The 27,869-nt window shown below is 46.8% G+C and overlaps 1 protein-coding gene across 1 annotated transcript; it reads right to left on the reverse strand.

Annotated features, from left to right (window-relative positions):
* Positions 1–779: 779 nt before the first annotated feature.
* On the reverse strand, positions 780–27,828 carry LOC139296064 (nucleoprotein TPR-like). Its single transcript, XM_070918347.1, has 55 exons — positions 27,678–27,828; positions 26,928–27,032; positions 25,667–25,731; positions 25,228–25,318; positions 24,860–24,963; positions 24,456–24,620; positions 24,160–24,252; positions 23,715–23,795; positions 23,528–23,615; positions 23,169–23,306; positions 22,955–23,049; positions 22,049–22,246; positions 21,841–21,948; positions 21,468–21,688; positions 20,133–20,296; positions 19,104–19,228; positions 18,844–18,992; positions 18,545–18,707; positions 17,089–17,223; positions 16,267–16,407; positions 15,960–16,164; positions 15,659–15,855; positions 15,304–15,444; positions 14,480–14,596; positions 14,187–14,390; positions 13,866–14,053; positions 13,241–13,388; positions 12,986–13,123; positions 12,172–12,303; positions 11,796–11,926; positions 11,319–11,529; positions 11,056–11,205; positions 10,714–10,827; positions 10,513–10,617; positions 10,145–10,357; positions 9,909–9,947; positions 9,593–9,760; positions 8,912–9,023; positions 8,625–8,818; positions 8,251–8,321; positions 7,758–7,957; positions 7,437–7,631; positions 7,194–7,300; positions 5,765–5,839; positions 5,158–5,433; positions 4,879–5,062; positions 4,595–4,791; positions 4,331–4,402; positions 4,143–4,234; positions 3,270–3,382; positions 3,050–3,148; positions 2,818–2,959; positions 2,395–2,492; positions 1,364–1,465; positions 780–1,139 (listed from the first exon to the last, which is right to left on the reverse strand). The coding sequence occupies exons 1-55, from the start codon at positions 27,826–27,828 to the stop codon at positions 1,084–1,086; spliced, it is 7,566 nt and encodes a 2,521-aa protein (XP_070774448.1). The 3' UTR covers positions 780–1,083.
* Between the last annotated feature and the right edge of the window lie 41 nt (positions 27,829–27,869).

Raw genomic sequence — 27,869 nt, forward strand, 5'->3', positions numbered from 1 at the left:
TTCTTTTAAGCGGAGCGATCAACGTCAAAGTGTCTCTGAAGGGATTCACCACCCCGGTCACCTCTGCCCTGTCCATGCCCAGCCCTCAGAGGAGCGAGCCGTACGAGCACTACGTCTTCTCTGGACGTAAGAACCATCCCGAGCGCACTCTGTTCGCTCTCGCGCTCTGAATCCAGATGCTGACTTGTGCGTATTTTGTGCGACGTCTGGTTGAGCTGACCCCGTATCCCTCTTGTCGTCTCCGCAGCTCTCTTCTTCCGCATCCAGATTTCGGGTGACCTGCCGGCGCTGGCCAAACCTGACCCACCTGCGGCCACGGCGCCCCTGCCCATCCTCAGCCCCGCCACCTTGGCAGCGCAGAATGCTAACCCTCCCCACCCAGCCAACTCCATCAGAGTTTGGCTGCGCTGTCCCTAGAGACAGAGGCCCTTGTCCTGGCGTTTTCTTGCATTTCTAAATAGGTCTATTGGACAAAAAGTAGCAATTAACTTTTTTTTTTTACTTCTAATACATTCACATCATGATTTTGAATTCCCAGAGGGGTGATTTACAATGTCAGCTAAATACCATCACCCCCCCCCCCCCTCTGTATAAAACATCAAACCGTCCAACTGCTAAAGACACGTCCTTTTTTTAAAATGACTACATTGAATACATTTGTTTTTAAATATAAAATGTACAACATACAAATCTTAAATGTGATGAGTCTTCGCTGATTGGCCCCCTCTGATTGGACTCCCACGCTGATCATAAAAAAAAAAGACTTGATATTGCTGCTCCTCGATATTAGAGACTTTATTATTAAAACAAGTGTATTAACGGTCCAAAGACAGAGCAAAAACAAAGCCAGGAATGCTCTCATGAATACACGTGAAACTAAAAAAACACACAATGCGACCTTACATGTCTCAGAGAAAGAAAAATCACACACATGTACAAAGCTGTCGCTTGTCTCTTGTAATAGTGCGATTGTATGATTTGTTGATATACCGAATGTCTAAACACTAATCCGGGAACTGAGCTTTGTTTTTTTTTTTTAATTTTTCATTTCCTTGTTGGATGAGACGGCTGGTGACATCATCATCAGGCCATGCCCCCTCGGCCCATGGCTCCTCCCCTTCCTCCTCGAGAGAAGGTTCCTGAAAACGGACGGCAGTTTATCATCAGCGTTTATGATATTATCCCCGCCCCGTCATGTCTGCCCACCCATGTGTATGCTGCTTTCTACCTGTTGCACTTCAATAAAATCAGCTTCATCATGACACCTCCGACTTTGACTGGAGTTTATTTCCTCACAGTGCTGCTTTAATCTTTACCGAGACACTGGAGGCCTGGTCCCTCCTAGCTATTTTAGGCTCTTTACCTCTGCGGCTGAATAACGTCCGGGCCTCCCCCCTGCCTCCTCTGGTTCCTCTGATCAGAGGCTGGCTGGTCATTGTGCGCCGCTGAGTAACGCTGCCGGTGTCTACGAATAAAGCCAGAGATGAGCAGCGAGACTGGGCATTAGACTTTCAGTGACAGATAACAAGCAAGACAGCGGGGTGCACTATATGAACTATGCTACTGTTGTTGGACTTTTGTCCAACAGTCCAAAACTCCAAAGACTCTTCTTTTGCAGCAAATCCTCACATTTAAGAAGCAGGAACCAGCAAACGTTTGACATTTTTGCTTGAAAGATGACCGAAAAGATAAAAGATTTATGGATTATCAAAATAGTTACTTATTTTCTTTCGATGGAATAAATCATTTAATCGAGTAATCGTTGCAGCTCTAGATTCGTAATCAAGCTATTAGGAGTTTAAAGGGGACCTATTATGCTTTTCCTTCTTTTCTGTCACATATATAATGTTACAATGTCGGATATTCATACTAAACGTTGCCAAAGTTGCCAAATAATGAGGTAAAGGTATGTATAAGTAATCCCTGTGAGCCAAAAGCTCAGGCTGCAGACTGCTCTGAATGCTCCGTTTCAGTTTTTTCAACCGCCAGGTCTATCTGATGTCAGATAGGCACGGATGTCCTTATATGGTCATCTGCCTGTCAGGCACAGACCAGATGTTAACGTTTATGTCAACGTTGCTTAATAACGTTAGGTTTACAGTTTGCCTTTGGAAAGTCTTCCAAAGACTTCTGAAACTTGGCCGGCCAATCAGAAGAAAGTGGGCTTTTAGGGAGAGGGGGGGGCTTAAAGAGACAGGAGCTCAGACAGCTTGTTTCAGACAGAGGGGGAACTGAGGGGCTGCATGAAGGGCCAGGAGAAGATAAATCAGGACTTTTTGGAACTGTGAATCATGCAAAGCTGCTCTAGTGGAGTCACAAAATGAAAACATAGAGCTGGAAATGAATCGTAATAGGTCCCCTTTAAAATTACCGGCAGTAAACAGAATAAGTTACCAGGGTCTTGGCTGGTAGACGGCAGCGATGCATCGTCACTCTGCTGTCCTGTGGACTCCATGTCTGCTTGGCTCTCCAAAGAGGACTCGATGCCGGGGCTGGAAAACACAAAGCAAGGTGAGATGAGCCTCCATCCTGAAGAAGTTACCGTATTGTCAAATCAAATTTATTTAAAAACAACCCAAGTGCTGTACAAAAAGAAGTGAACGGCACCACTATAGTGAGTAAAAGACATCAGTAGTAAATAGTAATAAAATAAAATGAACTAACAATAAATGGTAATGGACAATACAAACATCAAGATATGTGCACAAATGTGAAACAATAAAAAACGTGTGAGATGAATTTAGAAAATAAAAGATTCTAAAATGCTAAAACGTTAAAAAGATTGAGAGCACTCAGACTGGTCATAGGTTTGCCCACCCCTCTCCTTCTTGCTCCATGAAGACTTCGTCTCCATCGTCGGCAGCGGAAGCCATCCCGGCGGAGGCGGTTACCATGGGAACCGACTGGGATGCCATGTTGTCGCCACCGTCTGAGGGCAGGGACTCTGTGAAGACCGTCACTGACAGAGGCGGAGAGAGAGACCGTTAGATTTGATGCCTGCTGAACTGTCGTGTGTGTGTGTGTGTGTGTGTGTGTGTGTGTGCCTTACCTGGCGCAGCCACTTGTAAAGGTGTGGTGGGGACACTCCTCCCTCCCCCGTCTTCATCGTGGGCGGCCAGGAACAGAGGGGACTCATACATCCCTAGGCCTACACACATACATAGCAGTGGTAACGCAGAGTGTTTATAAAAAAAAACCCCCAAACATGTCTCAGATTAGTTCAGGTCTTACTCTGTGTGTGTGTGTGTGTGTGTGTGTGTGTGTGTTACCTCCTTGAGAGGCCAGCTGTCCCAGGTCAGAGTGTGAGGCTGATGTCTGAGGCAGCAGGTCCTCTGGAGGTCCAAACCTGAACCTGGTGGACAGACCTGCGACCTGAGGAGAACTGAGGAGACGAAAAGACAGACTGATGAGGCACACTGTCTGCTCTCCAACCTAGTCAGGCTGGCGGACATCTAAGGCTCGAGAGTGTTTGTTTGAAACTTTACAACGTGGTTCAAAATATGATTAAAAACAGAAATGATCCAAAAATCTGGGCCCAAAAAAAAAAGGCTTTTAAAACAGCACAGTCTTGATTTCCTCGAATGTGGTGAACGGACACAAAAACGAAGCTTTCTTTCTTTTCCTGACATTGGGACGTGCTGCCTCGATTCATTACCGTGTTACCATTCCATCATTAAATATCAATGGCTTTTGCTGGGCGATGGAGCTCCACTGCTCATTGCCACTGAAGCTTAATATTGCATTTCATCAGAGATAATACTGAAACCCTGAGTGAAGAAATACAGTCTGGATGAAAATCTATTGCTATTTGTAAAAAATCCTAATATTTGTGATTCAAAATCAGTAAAAACAAAAATGAGGAGCCGTCGAAACATCTAATTCAATTACCTGTGTGGAAAAAATTGCTATGTTTTTGTGAAGTAAAATCAAGAATCAAGCACAGCCGTTGATTCAACGATATTCTAGGAATTCCATGACCACTAAATGCTCCAGGTATGTGTATTTCACACGATAGTATTTATAGTGTGTGTACCATAGACTGTATATAAAGACGGACGACATGACAGCTCTCAAAATGCGAAGTGGAGACGCGTCGGCCATCTTTACATACAGTCTGTGGTTCGTGCGCCCGCAGATCTTACTGTATAGCCTCGGCAAAGCCATCGGTGCGGTGTGGGACTACCAGGGTGGGAGTACTGGGGACCATTCGGTCGTCGTCATCAAAGAAATGTTGCTGCAAACACACAAACACGCGCCCATCAGATGCGGACCAATAAAATATAAATATATAAATAAACATATATACATACACACACACACCATCTCTTACCATGCTGCCTATTCCAGGGGTTAGTTGGGGTCCGCGTCCTACCGATGGCCTGCGCAGCTGAGAGGGCTGCCTCTGATTAACAAACATGTCATCTCTGTCAGAGCATTCTGCGAGTCACTCAAGAAATCACTTTCCAGGACATTTTCAAGGCAGCGACGTAGACCGAAGTCTTATTGTTCAAACAACCGTCTAAATAGCTCAGAGCGGCACGCTTAGACGTCCCCTCAAACGGCTGCGTGTGTTTGAGTGTGTGAGAGCGTGTACCTGTGTGTGTGGGGGGCCCAGCTCCGGAGCCGGAGGCTGGATGTAGAGCCGCGGCGGGAGAGGGTGCGGGGGCCGACGAGGGTGGGGCAGGCGGGGTGTGAGTGAGGAAGAGGAAAGGGAGGGCGCAGAGGAGGAGGAGGTCGGGGGGAGGTGTACGGGGTCTCTGGGGGGGTCGCACTCGGACGCGCTGCCTTCACCTGCAAGAGACAAGTGACTCACATTAGGGGATGTCAAAAACATAGAGGACACGATGGGACCAATCAGAGGCTAGTGAGGGTGCTCACTGCTGTGCGAGGGCTCGGGGGGGCACTGGGAGTCCGAGGAGGCTCCGCACGCAGTCTCGTCGGTGCTGGGGGCTTCTGGTGGCCCTCCCTCCTCTTCTGCCTCCCTGCTCTCCTCATTACTCTCCTCTCCGTCCCTCATCCCGCTCTCGCCAGCATCATCCTCATCCTCATCCTCCTCCTTATACTGCAGATGCAGAGAGAGAGAGAGAGCTGGGTCATTTACTCCAGACAACAATACACCAAAAGCGATTTTTGACAAGGTCATAAATGGAACAGCACCTCCTCCTCTTCTTCTTCCTCCTCTTCCTCCTCCTCCTCCTCTTCTTCCTCCTCCTCCTCCTCTTCCTCCTCTTCACCTTCACCTTCGTCCTCCTGCTTCTCCACCCCCTCTTTGCTCTCGCAGCTCTCACTGTCCGTGTCGATAATGATGACATCGCGGACAACAGCGGTGCCCTGAGAGAGCATCGGATCAGAGGGGACAGACTGGGACACGCCCTCTTCCTCGGCGTCCTCGTCTTCTTCGGCTAAGGCGGGGAAACCCTCCTCTGGAAGCTCCTATAAACCCCCAAACACAGACCCATTATGAGGACTTTAAACCACTGCAGGTGGTCTTAGGAACGAACTGCAGGATTTCATTATACTATACTAGCCATATCTATACAACCAATGTGTTTATGACTGAAATTATGATACAGTTTTTTCCACAGACCCTTCATTTTGCTTTCAAAGTGCAGCAGATTGACGCGTTTGACTGACAAAATGTTCTAAATGTTCTTCTGGGGGAGCATGCTGTCCACCCACAACAGTCTCACAAAATCCTGTGGGGCACAGAGCGTGGGTCCCTACTGGGTCATCATCTCTCAAGTTGCTTTCATTGGTAACTGACCCGACTGTCGTCTGGCGAATCCTGTCGCTCTTCCTCGTCCCTCAGCTCCCCTTCCATCTCCTCATCCCCTTCCATCTGAAAACACACCAAAATTACACAGTTAAGAATGAAGGAACTGAAAGACGCACAAAAAACAAAACCAAAAAAAAAAAAACAGGCTTTGTACAGCAGCTCCTTCAGTGCCAGGCTTCTGAATCTGGGCTTTTTCGTCCTGAGGGCCTGGTTACATTCCGGTGAACAACATTTGTGTTACACTGCTGCCATGCTGGGATCTGTTGAGCTTGAGCTTTCTGGAGGACAAATGTTGGATTTATGCTTTGGCAGCAAATCACAGAGACTTTCTTCAAAGTTCCTGAATGTGGTCTTCATTGAACACATCATTGATTGGGATGTGCCGAACATGTCTACAGTTAAACCAAGCCGAAGAACGATTAAAAGTCAGTGCTCAGCTTCAATAATCTTAACGGCCACAAACGCAGCCGGCGATCTTGGTGTGGTCCTGGACTTGAGAGAAACCTGTCCACGCGCCTCATCTTCAGTGGTCTCAACTACTTTAACGCCGTCTTCACAGGTCTCTCTCTCTCTCTAAAAAGTCCCATCGGACAGGTGCAGCAGATTCAGACCGCTGCTGCTAACACCAGGAGAGACTTCTGTTGGTTTATAAAGCGCTGAATGGTTTTAGGGGCCAAAATGCATTTCTGATCTGCTGCTCCGTTATGAACTGTCCAGACCTCTCAGCTGGTCTGGGATGGGGTCTGCCTACTGTGCCCGGAAGTCAAAACTAAAAACACAGAGAGCAGTGTCTCATTTTTTTACGCTCCACATATCTGGAACAAACTCCCAGGAAACCTGAGGTCTGCTCCACCTCTGTTCTTTTAAAATCTGGAGCACCCGACACTTTATAAGCTTCCAATATTTCCAAATGTAAAGATGGCTGGGGACGGGGGTGATCGAGACGTTTTGGCTTCACTTTCGGGGGCTGCCATGTCATCCATCTTTATACACAGCCTATGGTAATAACCCACACCAACTCCAAGAGACACACATTAACACCCCCACAGTTTCTGGAGCTTTCTGTAGGCAGAAATGAAAAATACAGTTTGCTTGGCCACCGTCCTCTGGGCTCTCAGCTTCCTGAGCTGCCGACAAGTTATTTAATACACGGACGCTTAAATTGCGCTTGTACTGTACATTTTGGCTAATTATTTGCCTCACGATCAATTCCTTGAATGCTTAAAGAAGTAGACAGCAAAGCAAAAAACCCTTTAACCCATCTATGACAAACGTATTAGCTGACGCAAAGTAAATCCAGTACGTGTGGAACACCTTTTCTGTCTTTAGTGTGCAGTGCAATTCAAGCATTTCTAGTGTGACGCGATGTGTGTATCACGCTGAAAGAATGTGGATGAAGAGCATAGAGTGTGTTTACCTGCAGAGGCCTTAGTCGTAGTTTTTTAGTGGTCGGAGGCGTGTGTGATCTCTCTGGCCTGCTCTCCTCTTCCTCGCCCTCGTTCTCTCTGCTTCGCTTTGAACCTGCTTTAAAATCACACACACACACTTTTTTTAACGGCCGTGTCTCGATTCTTTCCGTTTCTCCTGCTAACGTGTTTTAAGGTTATCTGGGAAGTCGCAGGCGTTGCCGACGGGGTGTGGGACAAGGTCCTGCTCTGACCTGTTCCAATCAGAGAGGAGGACATGGATGGTCGCTCCGCCTCCATGCTGGGGCCCGCATCCTGATTGGCTGCCTGCTGCTGGGTGGGCTGAACGAAAGCCGTGGCCTGGGTGCTGGTGGGCTGAGGTATCGACGCGGGTGTGCTCACCAGACTGGAGCTGGCGGAGTGCACAGAGGCTCCCGTACTCATCAGCACTGCGGAGAGGAACATTATCGTACACCGACACGGATCAAGATAAAGTACAATCCAACTGAACATACAGTATATTCAAAACCAAAAAAAAAATTGCGCTTCATCTCTTTTCCTCCCTGCTCTCTCACCCTCTTGACTGTCAGTCTGCGTGGTCGGCATGACAGTGGCGGTGGGCGTCGGGATGGCGACAGTTGCCGGTGTTACCATAGGCCGGATGCTGGCACGAGGCGTGGCCTTGCTACCAGGGGAGGGGCTGGGCTTGCTGCTGGGAGATGGAGTACTCGGGGTGGGACGAATGTTGGCAGTGGGAGGGTCCGACAGGCTGGAGCTGACGGAGAGAAACCTCGATTATTACAGTTTTTCATGTGCAATTTGTTCTTTTGTCTTTGTTCTTAACGACTGTGAACAACTTAGTTAAAGCTTTTATGGCTCATACTGGATCCATTCTGATCTGGCTCTGAATACTTATTAACAGTGTTTGTGAAGCCAGAACTGTCTGGTTTACATCCATTGAGTGAAAACTACAAAAGGGCCATGAGAAGTGTGAATGAAAAGGCCTGTTTACAACCGTTCAGAATAGTTTCTGGCGTGTGTGCGTGTGTGCACGTCTTCGTTGGTTACCTTCCCCTGTCTTGGGCCGGACTCTTCAAAGATATCTGTCTCTGGTCTGCAGATCTGGCCTGATCACCCACCTAAGTACACATGCAGGTTTGTAATTGGCAATTAGGTGATGGAAATAACTCAAGAGGGAGTGGACATTGCAACACAAGAGGGGTTAACATATGACTTTAATTAAGAGAATTAAGTCATGACATTACGAACAAAAGTTTTTTTGCGAGAAAAAAAAGTTGTAATATTTGGAGAAAAAAGTCATATTTTACTTGCTGTAATTATACGTACGCCCTAACACTGGCTTTCTAAAAGCATTGGGTTTACTTTTGATGAGACAAAGTCAGTGATCGGCGGCCTCAGCATGGACCTTCGTGTGCATGTACCTTAGCTCCACCCTGGTCCTGTGGTTCCTCTCTGGGGTCAGAATGCGCTTGTGTCTCTCTCAGTTCCCTCAGCTCTCTGTCCAGCCGGAGAAGTCGCCCTTCGTACTGAGACTTGAGGGCGTTCATCCTCACCTCCAGCTCCTCCTTGCTCCGTTTCAGCTCGTCTACCTCCCGGCCAAGCTGCTCCTTGGCGCCTACGGGTTGAGGTGCGGGTGAGCACGTTCGAGTTACGGAAACCGAGTAGCTTTGTCAGCATGTCAGCTCAGGTTAGCGCTTGTGAAACTTACTGTTCAGTTGGCCGATTTTGGTCTTGGCTCCCATGAAGACCTTCTTCGTCTTTTCCTCTTTTTCGGCCATCTGCTGTCGGAGCTGCTCCTCTCTGCTCTTGCTCTCCGACTGCTGTAAGGAAATAACACGGCACTGTGACAGCTGCTCTGAAGAGTGGCGAATGACATTATTAAAGACAACAGGCTGTAGCTGACCGTGTCACCTTGGTTAATAGGACTCCGCAGTATTGGCTTATCTAGGCATGACTTGTCAGCTACAACTCATTGCGTACAGTTTACTGGGTCATCCTGTCTCCCTGTATTAAAAAAAGGGTGTGCCCCGGGGTTCCCATCCATTTTTCATGAATGTAAATCACTTTTGTGAGAACTTATCAAATGCATCTTTGGTGTTAAATGCGCACAAATCCCGCACCATCTAAGAGCCACCATGAAACTTTACTGAGCTCTCAACCGCCCCAGGAGCATCCCCTAAATACTTACAGGTATTTAGGTATTATAAACTGGGTAACGCTCTGGCTTGTTTGTTTTTCTTTAAACCAATCGCAATCGTCTTGGGCGGCGCTAAATAAGCCAAATCAAGCTAAAAAAAAAAAGTGCTGTTAATTAGGGAGAATGTACGGGCGTCAACAGAGAAATGCACATCGATCCAGTTTGATTAAAAATGATTCCGTTTGGAAGTACCTCTTGTCTGAGTTTCGCCAGCTCCTCTTGCAGTGCCGGGCTAGCGTCACTCGCGGCATTGGAGTCGCTGGCCGGGGCGGACTGGGAACTCTGGTTCTGGCTGGCCTGGTTAGCCTCAGTCAGCTGCTCCTGCAGACGCCTGACGTCCGCTTCGCGCTCGCCGACCGTCTGCGGAGCGGTTGGGTGCGTGAGTGTGGCATTGAAAAAGAAAGGGAGCGTGATGCAGGAGATGTGAACACAGAGGGAGGGAAAACTGAATGAATGCAGTGCTGCTTATAGTCGTCATAGAAAGAAAGAATTCAGTGTAACTCCCAACCTTCTGCAGGCTGTCTAGGTGGCCTTGAAGCTCTGTCACCTGTTAGGAGGAAGGCACAGATAAAACTACTTATTAGTTTGCACAGGTTTTTTTAACATAACAGCAACCATTTGGAATTAAATATAAATAACTGCTGAATGAGACACGACTATAATGCTATCTACATGTAAGTATGTATTGTAAGTGGTTAAAAACAAAAGAAAAGACACGCAGTAAAGAGAAGGAAGGCTCCTCACCTTGCCCTCTGCTTGGCCGAGAGCAGTCTTGAGGTTGTTCACTTCCTGGTTGTGGCTCTGCTGGCTGTTTTGGTGGCTCTGCTGGAGCTCTTTCTGACTGGACAGGTTCTGCTGAAGGGCTTCTTTAGCCTGCTGGAGCTCCCTCTGGATCTGCTGAATCTGGTTCTGGCGGGCCTGCGCTTGAGACTGAGCCGATTTCAACTGATTCTGCACCTGCAAAAATGAGAAAACGGGGAGGGGGTTAGGCTGCCAATGCGGGTCTGTTGTTGGGTGGGTTCGCAGTGACATTTGTGCCAAAGTGGATCAACATTACAAATAAATGTAATCTCGGTGTCGGGTGTTGCAGTGTTCTTGGCAGTCCTCCTTACCTGCTGGGTGTGGGTCTTGGCTTGCTGAAGCTCTTTCTGACTCTGGGTCAGCTGGTTCTGATTCTGCTGCACTTGAGTCTGGGCCTGAGACAACTGGGACTGGACCTACAGAAGAGGTGACAATTGAGGCAGTGATTCCAGCCTTTCTAATGCACTTTCCTCACTAAATGATTATACATTAACTTGAATATGCTACAGTACCTGTTTCAACTGGTTCTGGTTTTGCGTCAGCTGGTTTTGGACCTCCTGGAGCTTTTCCTTGGCCTGCTGGTTTTCTTTCTGGGCCTCCTCCAGCTCCTGCTGGGACTTCTGGGACTGATTGCGGGGGGAAAAAAGAAAAGAAAAACATAATGCTCCTGACACTTTTCAACAGTCTGGTTTAAACTTTAAGGGTCCAGAGCCATGTATGTATGTATGCAACTGATCTTCACCAGGACAACCTCCTTGAGCCCCACCAGTCTGGTTTCAAGGCCTTTGTATTGTGGTAGTGCTCTATCATTGCGTGTTTGGGTTAATTAAGACTCAACATGTCTTTCCGCTCACCTCCTCCTGTTTTTTCTGCACCTCCTCTTTTAGTGTATTGAGCTCCTCTCTGGCCTTGTTGAGCTCCTCCTGGGCTTTACTGATCTCCTGCTGCACCTCCTGGCTCGGACCCACCTCACTTCCTGCTTTAGCAGCCGTTTCCTCAACCAGCTGGAAAACACACACACACACACACGACTCACTATTTCAGTTCTCATCCATATTAAACTGGTTTGCCCACCGCAAGCCTTCGACCTTGACCAATTCCGCAGCCGCAGTCCCACCTTGTCATGCTGGGCTTTGAGCTCCTCATACTGGGTCTTGTAGCGTCGCCCAATCTTCTTGACCTGGGTGATGGTCTTGTTCTTCTCCAGAATGTCGCTGCTTTTCGTTTCCTGGTCTTTCTTCAGAGTGTCTCTCTCCGACGTCAGACGGGCCACCGAGTCCCTGAAGGCTTGCAGCTGAGACTGAGCCGAGTTAGTGCTGGCACTGGACCTGACGTGCACACATGACAACAGTCTGTTAGGTTGTCTTTAGGGACGCGTTGGTCAATCGGCCACTGAGTATAATGGCCGCTGGAAGTTCTGCTCTGCTCATTTTAACCGCCAAATTACAAAAAGTCAGGTACAAACCACATCTACTAGAGAAACGAGACCTAAAGAACGTAGAAAATATCTATCATTCTATCATTATAATACCTATTATAATTATTGTTTGGTAAAACCTGTGTACTATATGTTGGCAGTGCGCGTGTGTTCTACCTCGCCAGTTCCGTCTTTAGCTTGGCTGTCTCCTCAGCCAGCTGCGCGATGCGCCTCTGCTGAGCTTCTCTCTCGGCGGTGATTTTCTGTCTCTCCTCGACATCGCCGTCTTTCTGCTGGCTGACCAGTTGCTGTAGAGGGGACAGTCAGTCACGTTTGAAGTGAAACTAATACAGTAACCGTGGAAATATGGAGTTAAAACTGTGGCAAACGGGGAAAACGTGAGCTGGATTAAAATACAGCAGTGACAAAACTATAAAAAAAAAAAAACGTCAACCATTATGGTGTAGCTGCAGGAGGCATGAGAGACAAAAATAATAAATGCAGGTATACACACTCTTGTCCATATTCCTAAACACACACACATTGCAGTTACCTGCGCTTTGGCCCTCCAGCGTTTGAGGTCCTCCTCCAGTATCCGCTTATCAGCCTGCAGGGAGCCATTTTTCTCCGACAGCTGAGACAAAGAGTGATGCAGTGGGCTGATGTCGGACTGAAGCTTCACAACCTGACGGAGGAAGTCAGAAGAGGAGAGGTATTTACTTAAAACTTATTTTATAAGTTTAAGAGCAGTTGCAATTTCACTCAGCGCCTGCTGGTGGATGAGCTTAAGCTTACTGAGGAACTTCCTCCTGTATTGACACTATTCTTGTATCTACAACACTGCTCTCTAAAGGTTTTAATGTAAAAACAACCACAGACGGTAAATAAAGATGGCCGACGTGTCTCCACTTCCTTCTCACTGTACAAAAAATGTGATCGGGGGTGGGGCCATGGTATCGAGGTCCCACTCGTACACCCGCCCGAACCCAATTGTGAGCACACTACAGTCAATCTCAGCTGTCAATCATGACGTTTCACCCCGAACATCAGCGTGATACGAACAATTTTTTTAGTTTGGCCCATGTCCCATCTGCTAACATAGAGGGGGCGGGGCTTATCTACCTATACCGCAGTCAGCCACCAGGGGGGCAATTGAGACGTTTTGGCTTCACTTTTGGGGGAGCTGTCATGTCGTCCATCTTTATATACTGTCTGTGGTCTCCACCATAAAGCATATGTTAACAATGCAGGTGAAAAGATTGAGAGAGTTTCAGGGACCAAATGAAAACTGAAGCGTGGCTTGATTCTCTGATTGTAGCCACAAATGTATTAAAAAAATAAATTAAATTCAAACCCTTGAATCTTACTTTAGCCTGAGCTTGCTGCAGCTCTTGCTCCAGTTTATCTCTGTCCATTTTCATCATCCTGTTGGTTTCTTGGAGAGCGCCGATAGTCTCCACCTTCTTCAGCTGCTCCTCCTGCTGGGCCAGGGTCTTCGACGTAGCCTGAGTAACAGGGAAGCAGGGCAAACAGACAGCCTAATTACTTCAAATACAGGGATGATTGTGATGCATGTTCTCATCATTCACAGGTAAGCCGAGTCCCCCCCTGCCCCCCCGTACCTGCATTTTCTCCCTCTCTGCGTTCAGAGCTTCCTGAAGCTCCTTCACTTCTCTGTCTTGGTGTTCCACTCGCTGTTTGTAGCGAAGAGCTTCTCCCTCAGACGCCTCGCATTGAGCCATGGCGATCTCTTTCTCGCGCCGCACAAACCTACAACACACACACACACACGTTTCAAACGTAGTTCCCATGAGTTCACAGTGAGAGGGTCTGAATAAAACAACCAATCAGGGTTAACTAGCACGTAACTGGCCAATCACATCAACTCTACACTACAAACAAGGGGCTTCTTCAGAAGGTTCCACCCCTGATTACCTTGATTGGTTGTTCCAGTTTTTAGACGGAATACAAAGTGTTCATCTTTTTAAAAGGAGACACATTTTTTTCAATTAAATATTGTTTGGCATGCACTGGTCAAAATGAGTTATTTCAACCGAAATTATAATTCAATAATATTGCCTACTGTAGCTTTAAGTTGATAAATGGAAAGTGTAACGAGAGAATAAGATTCTACTTTGCCTTCCGTTTCTACAAAATCCAGTGTTTTCCATATTAGCAATCTCAAGCCTTTCTCATAAGTGTTAATGCAAACAGACAGCCATGCTCGGTGTTGCAGTACTATAGTACCTGAGTATTTCTAGTATCTGTTCCGTGGTCTTCCCTTCCTCATTGAATGACAGGTCAAGCTGCAGCTGCTGCTGCTGCTGCTGCTGCTGCTGCCGATTCCTGGTGGCCATTTCGTCCATCTGTTGGTGCAGCAGTGCGTTCTGCTTTCCCAGCTCGGCACAGTGACGACTCTTATTGGACAGGTCCTCCTGAGGGAGAGTCAAACTGTTACGGCCGATCAGAAAACACACTTTCCTCAAGTGGAGCTTTTTCATTAAGAGTGATGTTCCGGATATGCTGGATAAAACACCCGTGCGTGTACTGTGTGAAAGGACACCCTACCTTCAGCTGTCTCTCCACTGTGGTCCAGCCTGCGGTTTTCTCCTGCAGGAGGGAGGTCGTCTTGTTCAGTCGCTCCTCTAACTCCCTCTTCCGTGCTGCTTCTTCCTGGGTTCTTTTCTTCAGCTCCTGCAGGGCCTCCACGTCAGCGGCGTGAAGCATTAGCTCCCGCTCGTACTTAGCCTGCGCCTCTCCGGCTAGCTTGGTCTGAGAGGAGGACGGAGGGTTGAGAGTCATGTCATAGGTGAAACGTTTAATTCAAAGTATGGCATAAGAGTGTGTGTCTGTTAATGAACCTGCAGCAGGCTGTCCTGTATGGCCTTCTGCTCCATCGTAACAGCAGCAGCAGCTCTCTCCAGCGCCTCCTGTTGCTCGGTCTGGCTGGCCTTCAGGCTGCGTTGCAGCTCACACACCTGGACAAGACAGCCGGGAAAAGGAGCTATAGACGTTGTATTGGATGAAGGGTCAGTGCTATTAGCCAGACTAACAGGTGATTTAATTGAAAAGTCAGCTGAACCGTTTCTCCTGCTTTAATCGCGGCTCTACAGACAAAAGGAGTCGTGATGAAGGCCGGGGCTCATAACAATTATTTTAACAATAGGTGTGAGTGTTGGAGCTTACCCATTGGCCGTTGCTCTTTCAAAATGAACAGGCGCGAAAGTTAGTTATATATCGCAACTCTGGATTCTGTGATTAGGCGAAGCCCTCTAACACTGTCGTTAGCGGGTTAGTCCATCGCTCACGCAGTGCTGACTACTTTTAGTCCACGCCCACTTACTATGCGGGCCCCGCCTCAGTCTCACCTTGTAAGTTTTGCTGAGACTGGACAATCTGCTCACAAAACAGATTTTTCTTAAAGGATCCCATATTATGATTCATTTCCAGCTCTATATTTTAATTTTGTGACTCCACTAGAGCAGCTTTGCATGCATTGTTATTATAAAAATATAAATTAGGCCCGCTTTAAGTTATTTTGTGCCTGAACAAATCGAACAAAGTAACGGAGACACAATGTCAAAGGAGTCTTACACCTGGACAAGCAAAGTCCAAAAGGAGCGGTCATGAAAGACACAACAGAGTGTCACAACAACACCTGCATGAATGTGTGAAACAGGCTCACCTGTTTTTCCACCGCATCCACAGCCTTCCTCCTCTCCTCCTGCACCTGCTGCTTGGTTTTCTCCACCTCCAAGATCCTCTTCTCCAGCTGCTTCTGCACCTCCTCCGACTCCTTCAGCCGGATCTCCAGAGGGAGGCGAGACTAAAGAACGGAGGAGGAAGATCAAGTTTACGTGAGGACAGGTGGAGGAAGAAGAAGAAGAAGAAGAAGAAGAAGAAGAAGAAGAAGAAGAAGAAGAAGAAGAAGAAGAAGAAGAAGAAGAAGAAGAAGAAGAAGAAGAAGAAGAAGAAGAAGAAGAAGAAGAAGAAGAAGAAGAAGAAGAAGAAGAACAACAGAGTGTGTTGTTGAATTATACCTCCTTCTCTTTCTTCAGACTGTCTTCCAGAGTCAGCACCACAGCCCTGTACTGCTCCACAGTAGCATTAGCATTCTTCAGCTGCTCCGCGAGCTCGCTGTTTTGTTCCTCAGTGGTACGCAGGCGACCCTTTGCCTCCGCAAGCTCCTGCTCTGATTGGCTGGGCTGCTGGGAGGCTGCCGGCACTGGGGAGCGTACTGAGGGTATTACAGAGATGAGGGTTCAGCACGTAAGCGATGGAGACTTTGAAGCTCCCATTATTTGCCCACATGCTACAAATGTGGTCTTGGCGGCTGTTTACCTCTAAGTGGTGCTCTGAGGCCTGAGGCTCTGGTACCCGGGGTGGCGGTGTTGCTGGAAGTGGTCACAGCCTCAGAGGATGAAGGGGAAGCCAGCTGGGCTTTCAGTGATTCCACCTGCTTCTCAGAGCTGTGCAGCAGCTCCCTGGTCTTCTGCTGCAAGGTGTTCTGGGTCTCCAGCTGTTTCTTGGCCTCTAATAACTGGGCCTGCCCAGGAGGTGGAGGTATAACAGAGGGAGTGACGAGACATGGTTACGTGCCGTGTCCGACAACACATAAATACACATGCGTTATATACTCTACACATACGTCCATGGTGCGCCCAAGGGCGTGTCTCTGCGCCACTTCCTGGTCCAGCCTGGTCTTCATTGAGGCCAGCTCTGCCTCGAGATGCTCTATCTTGTTGTTCAGCCGCTGGCGAGTGTCCGTATCTGTGCGCTCCATAGTCAACTAGGCCGATGCGAGAGGAGGAAAAATCAGAGAAATGAATTTAAGGTTCACCTGAACGTTTGGGGACTAGCATAGACTGGTACTACTGTCAAATCACTGTGGGTGCAAGAAGGTGACACAGGAAATCCACTTCACCTTTGGTTAAGGTAAACTTAAAGCTACAGTAGGCAATATTAAATTATAATTTTGGTTGAAATACCTCATTTTGACCATTGCATGTCACTAACAATATCTAATTGAAGGGCTCCTTTAAAAAAATGTGTCTGTGCCCCCGCCCCCTTTTGAATTTAGCCTTTTACAAAACTGGACCAGGTCTGAATCCAACAACCAATCAGGGCAATCAGGGGTGCTGATCCAATCCAGAAGGTGGAACCTTCTGTAGAACGCCCTTGTTTGTACCGAGTCGGTGTGATTGGCCAGTTAACGTGCTAGCTAACCCTGATTGGTTGTTTGATTCAGACGGGGACAGATTTTTTAAAAAGACTAAATACAAAGGGGGCAGGTCCTCACAGACACACATTTTTTTTTAATTTTTTTTAAAGGAGCTCATCAATTAGATATTGTTAGTGACGTGCAATGGTCAAAATGAGTTATTTCAACCACAATTATAATTCAACAATATTGCTGAGTGTGGCTTGAAGTCATTATTACATATAAGAACACAGCTGTGCGATATGGTACCTGGATGGCCTTGAGGTTGGTGAGCAGCAGGTTCTGGTTGCGTTGCTCGGCCAGCATGGCTTCCTTCTCTCGATTGAGTCGACTCTCCGCTTGTCTCAACATGTCTCTCTCTTTAGTCACGTTCTCTACGCGCACCTACAGACACAAGAGGGGAAAGTTAGACAAATTAGATAATATTAAAAAGGTAACAAAGTAGACAGCAGGGCACGGCAGATATGATCAGTTTGGTTGGTGGGTTTTCACTGCGTGCGTGCCAAACAGACACTTACAGACTTCACAATATGGGCAAAGACTCCATTATTCCAAAATGTAATAATAATAAACGATTTGTGTAGCACCTTGCAAAACACAGTTAGGAAGTGCTTTACAATAAAAACAGAACACATTATAAAACACAGAGACAGTAGAATTAACTAAAATGTTGCGTAGGTCTTACAACATAAGCGAGTTTTAAAAAGTGTTTTAAAAGACGAGACAGAGTTCGCCGGCCTGATTTCCACCAGCAGGTCACTCCAAAGCCTGGGAGCACTGACTGCAAAGACGAGCACCTTTGTGAATGAATATGGACCTTGGAACAACAAGGAGCGAAGCATCTCGTAGTAGTAGTCAGTAATGTCTTAAAAATCAATTCTAAATGCAACTGGAAGGAAGCCAGAATCGGTGAAACGTGCTCACGAATGCGACAGTGAACCCAGACTGTTTGGATATTACAGTGTTAGCGCTACCTTGACTTACGATCCAGTGTCCCGCCCTTATTAGCGGTTAGGTTTAGCAGGTTGACAGTGTTCTCCACTGTAGCTCTAATGGCCACTGAACAAACAGTGGTTCAGCTGAGAAACTGCGTGTGCGTCTCCTGATTTTAACACTGGAACGGCCAACATTCCAATACCCCTAGAACCTCCGGGGGTGGGGGTGTAGGGTGTGCAACAGCGCCAGCAATCGCAAAGATGGTATTTCTCGAGAGGAGTTAAATTAGTTCATTTTCAACATCATACTGGAAATAAACCGTATGCCGGCTCATCTTCCTAAGATGAAGATTCCTCATTGAAAATGACAGGTCATTGGTCTCTCCCCCGTCCGTTTCTCCCTCCCTCGTGTCCTGGAGAAATCGCCAGATCTGTTTATATAGTCAGCTATCAATCTAACTGACAAAGGACGTTTAAACAATGGCCGTTGCTAGGAAACCGTGTAGGGATGCAGATGTAAAATGTCAGCAGAATAACACAAGAAAGAAAACTTTACTTACTTAACCTTAAAGATGAAAAAAAAAAAAAAGCTACTGTGTATGATCAATCTGTTCAACGCCAATCAAAGAAGTCGAACAAATGTAGCCCATTTAATACGTCGTGAACGTAAAACTTGTTTAAAATATTTAAACTTTAAACTTTTCGTGCAGTCAATATCTACCCATCACCATATGTATCCTTAAGATAAGTAAGCGCCTCTTCTTCCTCACCTCTTCCAGTGCCAGTTTCTCGTTGGCCTGTCGCAGGTCCTGGCTCATTGTGTGGATGACGTGCTCGTGACGCTGGGCCGTTGCCGCCATTTTCTGGTTCCTCTCCTGGAGGGCAGAGGTCTCCCTGCGGTAGGCAGATACGGTCTCCTGGAGCATCTCATACCTGACACAGGACAAAACACACACACATACACAAACACACACACACAAACACACACACACACACACACACACACACAGTAAAAAAAACATGATCTAAGAAGTGAAACATGAGGCAGCAGCACTTGAACCTAACGAACCTCTTGTTGCTGAACTCCAGCTGAGAGGTCAGCTTGGCGTGGCTGGAGCGGAGCTCTGTCAGCTGCCTCTGCAGCCTGTCGTTCGTTTCGTTCGACATCCTGTCGTTCTCGGCCTTCTCCTTCTTGTACAGAGTGAAGGCGTCATTCAGCTGGAAATGCAGAGAGAGACAAACACACACACATACACGCAGTCACTCACAACTTTCTTTTGCTCCACCATTTCATATGAAGGTGAAGAGAAATGGAGTGTTTGTGCGGACCTGTTTCAAAGCAGCTTTGGCCTGAGCGGTCTGCGTGGACTCGGCAGCGGCGGCCCTCTGGGGGGTAGAGCGGGTGGCTGGGACCGAGGGCCTGACGTGTGCCGGGTGGGGTGAAGAATCTGGACCTAGCGGACGCACACGTTAAAGCTTGTGAGCAGCATTACACGGACAGTTCAAAGCAAATTCACCTTTGTGTCTAGACCAATGTCCCTTGTGTCGCTGACCTGCGCCCCACTATCCCTGTCTCCTTCGAATGTAAGCCTGTAGTTAGCCAAACACTGCGAATATGGAATGTGGCATGAGAGAGGCATTACAACACTTGAAGATCTGTATATTGATCAGATGTTCGCCTCCTTCTCACAACTGTCCCTGAAATTCAAACGCCCCAAAAGTCACCTTTTCAGATATCTTCAGATTCGGGATTTTGTGAAGAAAAACTTTAAAGATTGTCCGTCGCTCCCTCTGAAAACTCTGCTAGATAACATACTGGAGACCAATGTCCATGAGAAAGGTGTTGTTTCCCCATCTATACAACCTAATCACAAACTTCACACTATTTCTAAAGCATTGAAGACAATCATTGACCCTTCCCCACTCGTTGCTGTCCTCGGCCTCTCACCCAAAAATATTCCCCTCTCTAGCTTCCAGAAGGATGCCCTGGTCTTTTCCACCCTAATCGCCAGACGGTTGATTCTCATGGGCTGAAAGTCTACTCAACCACCATCTCATTGGATGAGAGATTTAATGAGTTGCTTGCATCTTGAAAAGATTCGATATTCACAACAAAACAAAGCAGAGACATTTCATTCTATTTGGGACCCATTTACTTCCATCTTCTCCTCTCTGATCGCGAGCGAGCTCTGTGCTCTACCGACTCAAGTCTGGCTCACTCTCGACTATCCTAACTGAAACCAACCAACCTCACACCAGAGATACCCCCTTTCTTTGTCAACTGTCAGCTCTCATCTTGTCATTTCCATGAAAACAATAACACAAATTCGCCGTGTGTTGAGTGTGTTTGTGCATCACCTTGAGGAGGCAGGCTGAAGCCAGTGCTCTGAGTCAGCAGAGCCTTGTACATGTCCCTCTGTCTGGCGCTGGAGTCAGCCAGCTGTTTCTGCTGGTTCCTCTGCTCTCTCAGCTGCTCCACCTCCCTCTGAAGCTTGTCCACGCTGGCCTCCAACTCCGACACCCTGGCGGGATGACCAGAGGGGGAGCTGAGGTTTACAACACATTCCAAGTAGCTTCGCTGCTCATGGCGCGCATGGACGGGTTCTTTAAATGCGACCATCGTGACAACATTTTGAATTTACTTGAGTGCATGTGTAATAGGGCTGGGAGGTTACTTAAAAAGGCAAATTTTGCCAATCAGGGTTGATGGTAAATGTAGTCAATCGAAGAATAGAGGCAAAGATGCTCTATAGCAGAAGATGACGCATCACAAGGTGCGCCAATGGTATGAAATGGTACACACTTCCTGTTTCCTAGGTGGGCGTGGTCCCAGCCACCTTATTTTTCCGCTCGTTTTATCCGTCTAATAATATTCTCTTTTTCACCCCCCTCCAAAAACAGTTAAATAATAACGATACTGTTGTTATTAAGCATTGAAAGACACGTTTCATTTCAGTTTTGACTTTTAATTCACCGCCGGTTCAGCACCAGCAGCGAGAAGCGATTACCAGATCTCGCGAGAGTGATTTGCTGAGACAACCTTAAACAAGGTTAATGAGCTCCTGATTTGTCTGTCGTGTTCGGGGGATATGTGGCTTTTGAAAAAACGGGTCCAGTATTTACTTCAGTGACTGCGAGGCGAAAGAATGGGTCACAATCTGTGCTCACATTCACTTCTCCCATTGGAGTGGACGGACTCAGGACCTGCCGCCAGTCTCCTAAAGGGGGCGGGGCAGTGGCGAAACCCACATGACACACCGACACAGGCAATTGAGCCGTCTCCTTTCTAAACCGTCTCCTGGCTGATTTCACTTGCTCTCCGAGCCTGTGCTGCCGGTGCCTTACGTGTACCTGGCTTCTGGCAGGTTCAGGTTCCTGCAAGGCTCATGCCATTTCCTTTCTCACATTAGCTCACTTCCAATAGGATTTACTTGTTTAATTACTGTGTGACCAGTTAAAAGATAACGGGCTGGCAGCTGATTTGTTGGTTTTATTAAAAACTGTCCTATCCATTTGGTTTCGGTCAGTGACAGATTCATTCATTTTATTGTCGATTCATTGTTTATGTACTAGTATAAAGCTCATGTCACTCCACTTTTTATTTCTCTCTGACGGTTGCTCATAAGGATTGTGGATTGTACACCATTTGTTCGTTGCTTTGGGCAAAAGCAGCAGTAAAATAGCACTTATTACCGCGCTGATGTGACTTGGCTCTGCTGTCTGTCCTTTTCCTCCTCCAGTTCACTCAGCCTTCCCAGCAGGCTTAGGTTCTGCCTCTGCAGCTCCTCCACACTGCGGAAGGACAGAGGGCGGCGGCCGACGACCTCCGACGTGCTGGAAATGTTGGAGCCGCCGTCGTCCTTGGTCACCTGATTGCCTCGGGCTTCCTCCAACTCCGCCAGGAGATCGCACACCTGAGACAAAGAGACACAATGAAGGAGTGAAGGTTAATGATCGGTTAATCGGCCTGAAAAAGAATTTCAAAATTAGCATCTCTAGATTGATCAGAAAGAAAGAATTCCGTCAAAATAAAAGCAGTTGTGTCGGCTAATGAGGTCACGTGTACCTGTGCGGATGTATCCTCCAGCTGTCTCTCCGTCCTCAGTTTCTCTCTCTCCGTGGTATCGCAGAGCTGCTTGGCCTCCTCCTTCTCTTTCTGCAAACTGTAGATCGTCTGATGACAACAAAAAAAAAAGGTAACAAAACACGCGTTAAACTTCACAGAGTGTGTCGTTATCTGGAATCAAAAAGGTGAACACGAACTTGTCCCGGACCGTTCGAGCCTGCTCCAGCTTGTTGCACAGGGAGGCCATGGACCGCTGCATGCTCTCGTATTCCTCTCTCTGGCGTTTGAGGACGGGAGCCTTGGACTCGACCTCCTGGACGATCTCGTCCAGGACTCGGCTCACTCTCTTGGTCTCCTGCTTCTCGAGCTGGAGCAGCGTCTGACACTCTGCGTATGCGTTATACAGCTGAGCGTGGACAGGGGTGGGGGGTGTGGGGGGGCAGGAGGAGGAAGGGTCAAATACTTTCTACAACAAATACAATAAACTGTAGTGTGCACGTCAGATAAGATTACTCATTAGAAAAGACATATGTAGGTTGCAGAAAGCCAAAGTCTATAATTCAGTGGATACTACTGAATACTGGTGGTTTCCTGCTGTTATAACATATGTAGTTACAAAACGTAACTGAAGTGACAATAAACACTCAAAGATGTGGTAGAAAATAGGACCTTTAACAGGCTTAACAGGTTTTTAAAGCGTTGAAGTGGAGAAGAACAAGACTATCTAACTTCCGCATCGTGAGGTGAGTGACACAGGATCGGCAGGCGGGACTTGACGTCAGGAGGAATTTGATTTGAGCGCTGAGAAGTGGGCGTGTCATAACCGAAGCACTGTGCCGTTGCTAGCCAGCTAGCTAACGAATGTTAGCTCTTTGTTTTACAGGAAGAAAACATGAGAAATAGATTTCTTTTGTACTTTTTTGGCCTATATTGTTAAATCATGTGCACAACTTGACAGGGGATGTGATCTAAAAGGGTCTGAGTGCTGCCGGATGGAAAAAAAAAAAAAACAGGCCAACATGACAACTTTTAAATTTTAAAATGTGTAAAGAGTCGATTGAGGCCAGAAAATGGCCGTTGTCACCCAGCCCTGGTGCGTCCCATTAAAACTCACGTCGAAGAACTTCATGCCGGGCTTGACTATTGCAGCGATGGCAGCTGCGGACGGACACATGGACTCCAGCTGCTCCTCAGTCAGAGAGGCTGCGCCTGGAGTAGAACACACACACACACGTATGTCAACACATGCTCAAAACATACACAAAACATACAAGTGTGAACGTTTATAAGAAAATATGCCCAAAATGTCGGCGTGTGTGTGCTCTCACAGCAGTGTTTGCCAGCAGCCTTCACGGTGGCGTTTTCCAGCTCTTTCTCCATCTTCTTGAGCTTCTCTCGGAGCTCCGCCTCAAGCCGCGTCCTCAGCTCCTCTCCCTCCGACGCCTTCTTTTCTAGAGCCTTATTAGCTGCAAAAGACAGTGACATCAATCATACTTTAATACTAATGATATCAGATGGAAATCTACACTTCACAGACCAAAAAAATTCAAATCCTGATTCAGTATCTTATCTGCCCTTTTCAATATATTAAGGTTATACAGTTACAATTAGCAGTGAGCCAAAAGCAGCTAACAGCGGTGAGGGTGGGACATAGCTCCACAGGACGACTACGACGCTTGAGCGATACCTTCTCCGATGTCTTTAACCAGCTTGCTGAGCTCTTCCACTGCTCTGCTCAGCTCTTGGTTCTTGGCCTCCATGTCTGTTGCTGCCCCCTGCGGGCAGAGCAAAGAGATGACGCTTAGAGGACGCTTACTTCTAAACATGTGGGGGACACTTATTTGTTCCCCGGTTGCTTGGCGGGGAAATCCCACCTTGTAGAGCGAAGACAACTTGATGTGAGCGTTGAGCTCATTGCGGTATTTCTCCTCCATGGCACTGCGCTCGTCTTTAGCCTGGAGAGACGAGACAAGGAATAGCATGACGTCAAAAAAGGATACGCACCTGTGTGTTTTGTAAGGTCACGTGGCCTGATCTCCATCCACAATCACAATAAATATTTTTTTGTCTTGGACAGATTAAGTTAAATAAATGATACTCTTTGTTTGCTGATATTTAGCTAGGACGTCAGAACAGTAAACAGTCCCTTGCTTCGAGGACCTGAGGGGTCTCAACAATGGCATGAGGACCCCTCAGCTGTCTTATACAGCAGCTACAACCAGTACAATACAGATGCAGGCGTGAACCTAGATCTTCAAACTTTGTCCCTGCCCGCCTGAATTCCTATCTGAGGCCACAAACTGGTGCGCTTGTATTTACCTGTTTCAGTTTGTTGTTCAGGTCCACGGCTCTTTTACTCTGGCTTTCGCTGGTCTCCTTCAGAGACGCGAGCTGGCGTTCCAGCGCGGCCACCTGTCGAAGAGAAAAGATCTTTCAGAAGACGTTGGCACTGTCGCCTGATGTCTTTGTCTTTATCTTTAATATATATATATATTTCAGTGAAGCCTGACCACACAGGGCAAAGAGAACAGTAGTGGAAGCTGAAACAGGTCTCCTTGATGCCAGCTTTGTGGAGTGGTTGTGTACTCTGACTGTGTGCTTTGTTTGTGCGTTACCTGCTCCTTGCTGTCCTTCACACCCCCCTGCAGCTCCAGTATCTCTTTGCCTTTCTCTCTGTTGGTGGTGAACAGTTCGTCCGTTTTGGTCTTCAGCTCTGCGGCTAACCACTCCATCTTCTTCTCCAGTAACTCTTTCTCCTGCTCCATGCGCTTCTCCCGGTGCTACAACACAAAAACCCCAGGAACATGTCGTCACATAAACAAAAAGAAGCACAGAACATTTTTGAGACTTGTGCTACTCAGGGCCCATAGTCATGCAGTTTTCCAGGCAGGCGCACGACGGCTATTAGTGGCATCAGCTATTAAGAAAGTCACTTCTGGAGGAGAAACGTAACTGACTCCACGTGTGTCCACGTGAGCTTTAAAAACACGTTGAGCTGCAACGGTGTCTGGATGTGTACCTGTACAGACGTCTCCGATGACAGGATTTCATCCAGTTTTAACTGCAGTTCCACCTTGACCTTGCTGGTCTCCGTCAGCTTCTCATTCAGACGCTTCACGTCCTCTGGAAACGCGTGCGAAACGCACAAACATAAAACAGAGGAAAAACTTAAAAACAGAACCCCTTATCTTAATCGAGGGATTGACTGTAGCCCCTTGAGGCTAGATTTGTGATTTGTGATATTGACTAACTGTTAGCACTGTAAAAAAATGCCTAAAAAGAAAAAACATGTTGGTTTTATGGCATAACATGCAGTATTAAACATGCAATGTATCCAGATTGGAGTCTTTGGACTGTTTCTGCGTGTGTGTAAACCAGATATCTCACCAGTTAGGTTTTCCACCTCCTGCGTTCTCTTCTCCAGCAGCCTCGCCAGCTCTCTCTTCTCCGCCTCGATCTCATACTTGGCCTTGGTTTGCTGCAGCCACACACACACACACACACACACACACACACACACACACACACACACACACATTACAAACACTGCTTGAACTATAACACACTGCACACACTAATCAGACAAAAATAACACATGGCAGATGCATGCACATTTGAGTGTGCTTTACTCTCATTTCATTTCTTTATCTTATTTACCGTTTGAACTCAAATGAAGTTTAAAGCGTGTACTTCAATTTCTCAAACAAGGCAAGTGAATGTTGTAAACAGAAAAATAATAAATGTATCCTGTTTTTGGGTGCGCCATCACAACTCAAACACTAACAGAACATCATTAACGCTCACGGAGGTGCACGGGTATGTTTACCTGCTGCGGTGGTTTATCTTCAGAAGTCTCCCCCTCGATTCCCTTCAGAGTGCTCAGCTCTTCATCTGCACAGAGGGGTGTATTATTATTATTATTATTATTATTATCATCATCATCTACTTAACTGGCTGTATTGGTGATCATAGGGCCTGTATCCTCTGAGGTCTTTGTACACAGGGTTCTTTCCTCACTAATCTTTCCAAAACTTTACAACATGATACTATGGTATTCTAAATCTTTGCCGCTTGAAAGTAGGGGCTGCACAATTAATCAAATGTTAATCTCGATCACCATTCTGGCTCCGCACAATTAAATGAAGACGAAGACATTTAAAATGCGTCCTCCGCTCTTACGAAACTCCGCTGCATATCAAATCAAGCGCTTCCTAAACTAAAACAGCCAGCCACCAGGGGGTGCGATTAAGATGTCACAACTGTGGATGCTGTCACAGCGTCCACGTTCATTTTGCCACATATCAAGTGCATAAACTGGGTTTTGTTCGTGTTATTCGACTCTAAAATGAAGAATACATCTTTAAATGCACAACCTGAATCATTCAAACCTTGTGTCATACAGGTGTAGAACATTCCCCGTCTCAGCCTCTCAGCGGCTTATGGTGGTTGGAGGAAGTCGCTACACAAATCATAAGCCAAGAGTGCAAAACACCACAAACTGCAGCACAATGAATGCATGAAGGCCAAGAGGAATAATGTCGCTAACGTGACCTCATTGAATCCCAACCATGCTGTGCAGCATCACCATTAAAAGTTTTGGCACAATTGTATTTATGTTGCGCTTCCGGGAGATGCACTGTGAATAAGGACCCGTCTTACTTTGAAGCAAGGATTTGTACATTAGCAGGAATGTAGCACAACATGGAAGTGAACTGTTTATTTGAACGTGAAAGTGCAATAAAAATATCTTGTGCCTAAAAATCAATGAATAATCGCGATTATCATTTTGGCCATAATCGTGCAGCCCTACTTGAAAGTATAGAACAAATACTGAACTATTAACCTTGTTCTGTGTTGACGTAGACCTGACGCTCTAATGCTTTAAATGGTACGAATTGGCATTAACAACACTTTTACATGTCAGAAGAACTGTGCATGCCCATGAGCGCCCTGAGGCCACTTTAAGGCAAAAGCACAATGGATCATTTAAGCAACCATAGAAAATAAGAAGCAGCTGTTTATTGCAAGCACTGACAACTAAAAGGTAAGAAAATATGTGTTAATAGTGTGTATGTGTGGGCGCTCACTGAGTTTCTTATTTTCCTCCTTCAGGGTCTGCAGGTCCCTGGTGGCAGACAGGATCTGCTCCTGGCTCTCGGCCAGCCTCTTGTCGATGTCAAAGTACTGCTGCTCTGTAAGGGTGGGGGGCAGAGAACATTCAACGGGAGATACACACAAAAGTGACCCAACACAAAAGTAGCTTCATGCCATCTTCCCCTGCTGTCTGACAGACTACAGCTTGAAACAGCAACAGCTACTCAGCTTTGTAAACTGGCATTACAGCGTGCAAAAGGACACGCACGCACACGCACACGCACACACACACACAGGTTTAATGGCAGGCTTTGAACATTAATGACCATCATATTGTAATGTCTCTTATCAGCTAAAAGTATAGCTAAATTCCGAATTAACCTGATCCCGGATTCATAATTGGGAATTCAGTTGAGCTGCTTTAAAAGTAGTGAAAACATGTCATACCAAACTTCACTTGAATTTTCAACAAATATATGAAACATAACAGGCATGAATTCAACACGAGAATTCGTAATTCCTTACGTCAAACAATTCTCTACCGCCAAAGTTAAGCTAGCCTGAATGTGACATGGTAACTTAGCTAACGTTAGCGCGCACACACACAACATTTAGTTTTTATTTATTTTGCCGAATTTACCAGAAGACACTGCTTCATTGTATAATGGGGTTTGACGTGAGGTTTGTGTCATAGCTTTAATGCTAACCGGCTAACTCATTTGTAGTTGGTTGTAGCTACCCACCGCTGTCCGCTTTGAACCGCTCGTGCTGCGTCTTGAGCGCCTCGTTAGCATTCTGCAGCTCCGCTACGAACTTCTCGAGCTTGTTCTGGGCGCCTTTCGGGAGTTTGTTCAACTCCGTCCTTTCCAGAACCTGCAGCAAGACGGTCGCCATCTCCACCTATCCGCCCCCTGCCTCCGAAATATAAGAGTAAA

The sequence above is a fragment of the Enoplosus armatus genome, chromosome 14 (assembly GCF_043641665.1).
Source record: "Enoplosus armatus isolate fEnoArm2 chromosome 14, fEnoArm2.hap1, whole genome shotgun sequence".
Lineage (NCBI taxonomy): Eukaryota > Metazoa > Chordata > Actinopteri > Centrarchiformes > Enoplosidae > Enoplosus > Enoplosus armatus.

What these genes read in the sequence shown, in the direction of transcription:
- LOC139296064 (XM_070918347.1), bottom strand. Translation starts at nt 27,828, where the DNA reads ATGGCGACCGTCTTGCTGCAGGTTCTGGAAAGGACGGAGTTGAACAAA. An exon ending in CTAAAGACGGAACTGGCGAG is followed by an intron (nt 11,530 to 11,795) that starts GTAGAACACACG and finishes TGTGCACGTCAG; the next exon opens with GTCCAGTGCCAGCACTAACT. An exon ending in TGGCGAAACTCAGACAAGAG is followed by an intron (nt 9,024 to 9,592) that starts GTACTTCCAAAC and finishes ATTTCCTTACAG; the next exon opens with CAGTCGGAGAGCAAGAGCAG.